General features: G+C 39.2%; 1 protein-coding gene across 1 annotated transcript in view; it reads left to right on the forward strand.

The window, feature by feature from the left end:
- LOC122257758 (dnaJ homolog subfamily B member 4) overlaps nt 1-1512 on the forward strand; it is a 2169-nt gene extending 657 nt beyond the window's left edge. Inside the window, exon 1 of the mRNA XM_043023256.2 lies at nt 1-1512. This exon is cut by the window's left edge and continues 657 nt beyond it. Within this exon, the coding sequence (XP_042879190.1) occupies nt 1-541 (541 nt within the window). The 3' untranslated portion in view covers nt 542-1512.
- The last annotated feature ends 3438 nt before the right edge of the window (nt 1513-4950 follow it).

The raw sequence follows: 4950 nt of genomic DNA on the forward strand, positions 1-4950 counted from the left end.
AGCGGTCACCAGGGACCTTTATGTGTCTTTAGAGGAGGTCGTCAAAGGCGTCACCAAGAAGATGAAGATCACGAGGAATGTGTTGGCGGCGGACGGGCGGTCGACACGTCGCGAGGAAAAGATTCTCACCATCGAGGTCAAGCCAGGGTGGAAGGAGGGCACCAAAATCACCTTCGAGAAGGAGGGTGATCAGTACCCAGGGAAGATCCCCGCAGACATCATCTTCGTCATTAGGGACAAACCTCATCCCCAGTTCAAGCGCGACGGAGCAAACCTAATCTACACAGCTAAGTTACCTCTGCGAGATGCTCTCTGTGGCACCAGGATTTCGGTTCCCACTTTGACAGGTCAGCAGGTCACTCTCAACTTTAGCAACGAAGTGGTGAAGCCCCAGACAACCAAGCGTCTCCAGGGATACGGGCTCCCCTACCCGAAGGACCCGACGAGGAAAGGTGACATCATCGTCCACTTCGACATCCAGTTCCCCGCAAACCTCACGGAAAGTGCCAAGGAGATTTTGTCGGAAGTGCTGCCCTTGTAGACAGCTACTCGAAACAGTTCGCTCATTCGGGGGTTGTTCCGAGGATTTGGCCATAAAAGGGGGGTTCCGGTATCCAGAACCGAGTCCATATGTGGCAGCTGTTGAACTGGTGGCGGCGGCGAGCTGCTCTCGGGCAGGGAGGGCCGACGACCGTAGAAGGAGGGACGAGGTCGTGTGTGTGTGTGTGTTTGGAGTGGGCGGCTGGGGGACTCACGACACCCTGCGTGTGGCGGTGTGGTGACCAAGGAGTGAGAGCTCAAGACAATGATAACACGCTCTTCCACCCGAAGAGTGATAGTGAGTGTTGCGTTGCTACGGGATCACCTGTGTGATAATGTGTTCTGTGACGTTAGAATGAAGACGTTATTATTTATTTTCTCTGGGCGAGTGTACCGAAATGATAGGCAATGTGAACGAACTTAATATGGTACAGGAAGATGCGAAATGGAAGTATCCTGCGATTGAAACGAGGTAGCGGCGATTGCAAGTGCGAGTGAGAGGTGGAGAGGGTGATGCCTGCGCGGTGACGTCATCGCCCGGAAGGTTGGCTGGCACCTACCTGCAGCTGGTGGTCGCTTACCTGTGACGTCATATCTATAAAGGGCACACGCCCCTCCAATTTACTTTTGTTCTTAAATGGTAATACTATAAACGCGAACCTCTATTCATATCGTGTATTATAATATGCTTCGATTTCTGTGTCTGAATGTGAATGCATTTGAATATTGCTCTTGTACCAAGAGTCAACTCAAGTCATTGTGTTATTATTTAGCTAATTATCTTAATGTATATATATATATCATCATTCATTATTATTGCAGAAGATTATCTGTTTCATTTCTATTTCATGTGAGTGCCTGATGGTTTGGGCCAGGCGTTATTTTGTACAGACAAGGATTTATTTTATGACACCAAAGATTCGCTTATATCACTTTTTGTTGGTGTAAGTAAATAAAGCTATCTATTTTGTAGTACAGTCTTTCAGTTTTCCCTACTAGACAATGTGGCACATAATTAACCCAGCCAGAAGATATAATGTGTTAAACTGTAAATATGTATATAAACAGTTCTAAAACATATAAGTTCAACGATTGAGCTAAATGATTGTTATGGACGGATCATTAGTCAAATGAATATATTTAATTGATAACATGAAACACAAGGTAGCGGCTCGACTCAGCACTAATCAGGGGGTCGGCCTACTTAGCCTTTAAACGAGAGCGGGTCCCAAATTCCACTAAAAGCTTGACACCCTCTGACAGGACACCCGTGCCAGTGCCAAGCGTCACCTCTACTATGAGACAACACCAAGAATAAGAGAGCGTAAGTTGGCCATGTAGATCTCCTCTGCGTGAGAAGACCCGCCGAATCTTTATTTTGATTTAATTATATCCAATTCACGCTCTTTTTCCTACTTTTGCAAGACGAGGGTAATGAACGAAGTCCGTAAAGGTTTAAAGATCTGACTAGTCGCTCCTAGGAAGAGCTGTGTGCCGTACATAGCGGTGGGTTGAGAGGGAGCCTTCCTCACTCCATCGTTACCTTATATGGCACCACAGCATACCCACGGATGCCAACTCTTATATGCTAAATCAGATTTTTTCGTGCCTAATGCGATTCTTTTCTCGTCTGCGGGCTTCTGTCCTTGCATTTTCATATTGGATGGAGGGTATGTTGGTTCTCTTATCAATATAGCTACTGTTCTGAAGTTCGGTAAACAAATTGGGAGAAATTTAAACCTCGGGAGAGTTGATAAAGAGCTTTCATTAGGATAAGGTGTGGGCCACGGCGCGCTGTTAGTCAGCTCTGAGGGAGTGCCTTTTTTATAAATCAGTTACATCACTTAAATTTTAAAAGAATCAGTGGGATGTTTTTAATTTAGAGTTCTCAAATACTCATGCCGAGTAGTCGTTAGTAGATTTGAATACATGATAATTATTATAGTTATCCACTTGCGTTTGTAACAGAAAACCGGCCTTCTACACTAGTGTAACGACCGAAACGACCATTTGTTATTGTAACATAAACATTAATTTGAATTTTAGGAATTAGATACTAATGTTGATGTTGATTAAGTATTTTACCGATTACTTGTTAAGATATTCTATAACCAAAGATCTCTACGATGTATGAATTATGATGCGTTAGCAAACGATTTCAAATCGGTTTCATGATATTTATATATACTTGTTCGTATTATCCATTACCGCCTGTTACCTTATAATGAATTCTCCTTCCAGCGTCCATCTTTATGATAGGCCTACCCTACATGATAATGCCAAGTTTAAAATGTTACATGTTAACCATTCCCTATTTTGGCTAGGGAACGGGGCTGTAACTACTTTTTGAATTAAGCATTTATCAAATTTAATGGTTGATGTTAGATTCTACTGTAAACGATTAAATGTTATCAATTACTAAGTGTCATGTTATCGTTATTACTGAGTAAATATATAAACAAAATACCTTATTTCTATTTCCGATAATGGTGTTACAGAAGATAATGAGTATGATAATGAAAATGAAACAAAAAAATCAATATCAGTAATGAAACAGCTACGATAACTATTATTACAACTGATACTGATAATAATAAGAACAGAAATAAGGATACTGGTGATAATTATAATGATAATTGCAACAAGGGCAACAATAGTAGCACAGTATATTGCTGGCGGAAATGCTGTCAACATCATGGTCTTAATGATGATTAGGAAGATGATTGCAACATCGTGTCAAACGAATACTTGAAAGCACAGTGGTCATAACGAATGCAATGATGGTAACAGTAACTCATGTTACGATAAAGACTACTTTGACACTTTATGATGATAGTAGTAATGATAATAAATGTAGTTGGGATATATTTTCAGCGTTAGTACTGATACTACTGATAGTGAAGATAAATGTTGTGATAATAATTATAATGATAATAGCAGTGCAAATAATGATAATGATGTTGATAATAAGGATAATAATGTTGATAAAAAGGATAAAAAATAGTAATAGTACAATAATAATGATAGAGTAATGACAGAAGCAGTAGTTAAGATTAATAGGGTGAATCTAAATGTTAATAATACTAATGATATTAAATATGATGACGATGATGCTACTTATCCCTAATCGATTCATTAATATTCAGTTCTTATACGAAACATTAAAGTAATTCCGTAGCCTTTCTGTTTCCTCTCTGTCTCCCCATTTCATCCCGCTTTCTCTTGTGTTCTTTCACTCTTCCTCTCTCCTTTTCCCTCTCCCCTTTCCACCAACTTTCCTTCTCCGTCTTCACCATTTTGCCCTCCTTTTCCCACCACCTTTTATCGTCTTTAATACCATTTTTTTCTCCTTTTCTTTCTTTCCTTCCCCCCCCTCCCCCCAACAGCTGATGTTGTAGAGATGTTGTGCCAAGTGTCTGTTCGACCACACTTGTTTATCTCGAATTTCCTTGCCAAACCACGTCAGCTGAGCCTTCGCGACCCTTCTAGCTGTGGGCGTGTGTGTAGGCGGATCTATGTGTGCTTTGTGTGTGTTCGCATGCAGGCATACATGCATGCATTCATACGTACATGGATGTATGAATTCTTACATATACACGAACACATGAATACACGTACGTATATGTGCGTGTATATGTATATATGTATGTATATATAAGTATATATATTTATATATACATTTACATATGCATTTATGTTTATACATATATATACATATATATATATTTGTATATACATAAATGTATATATATTATATATATACATAAACATATATTCACACACACACATGCATATATATATATATATATATATATATACATACAGTGTGTGCATGTGATGATATATACATAATACCGACATACACGGTATAATATAATATATATAATTATATATATATATATATATACATATATATATATATATGTGTGTGTGTGTGTGTGTATATAAATATATATATGTATATGTATATATATATAGAGAGAGAGAGAGAAAGAGAAAGAAAGAAAGAAAGAAAGAAGGAGAGAGAGAGAGAGAGAGAGACATATATCACATATATAAAGAGAGAGAGAATACCCTTCTCGATTCATAGAATGAACAACCACGCTTCGAACCCCAAGCGTTCCCTGGAGCACTCGACACATCCCATAATAAGCTCATTTAATCTTCGATCGAGTCCTTTGACATCATCTCTTAATAGCAACGTCCAGGCTTGATATGTCTTGATGATCTTGTCTTCAGATATACAGTCGGAGATAGAAATCTTATTCCACCTAAGGGGTGATATTTTGTTTTATATTTTTAAATCTTTGATTCGAAGCAGTGCATATGCAGACTGCCAGTTGACAGTGAGCCCGTTCAGTTATGTTCCCGCTCAATGTATGAAAAAAAAACATGCTCACTCTGTATATG

Source organism: Penaeus japonicus, unplaced genomic scaffold (assembly GCF_977035675.1).
Source record: "Penaeus japonicus unplaced genomic scaffold, GWHDUDI00000001_assembly GWHDUDI00000032, whole genome shotgun sequence".
NCBI classification, from domain to species: Eukaryota; Metazoa; Arthropoda; class Malacostraca; order Decapoda; family Penaeidae; genus Penaeus; species Penaeus japonicus.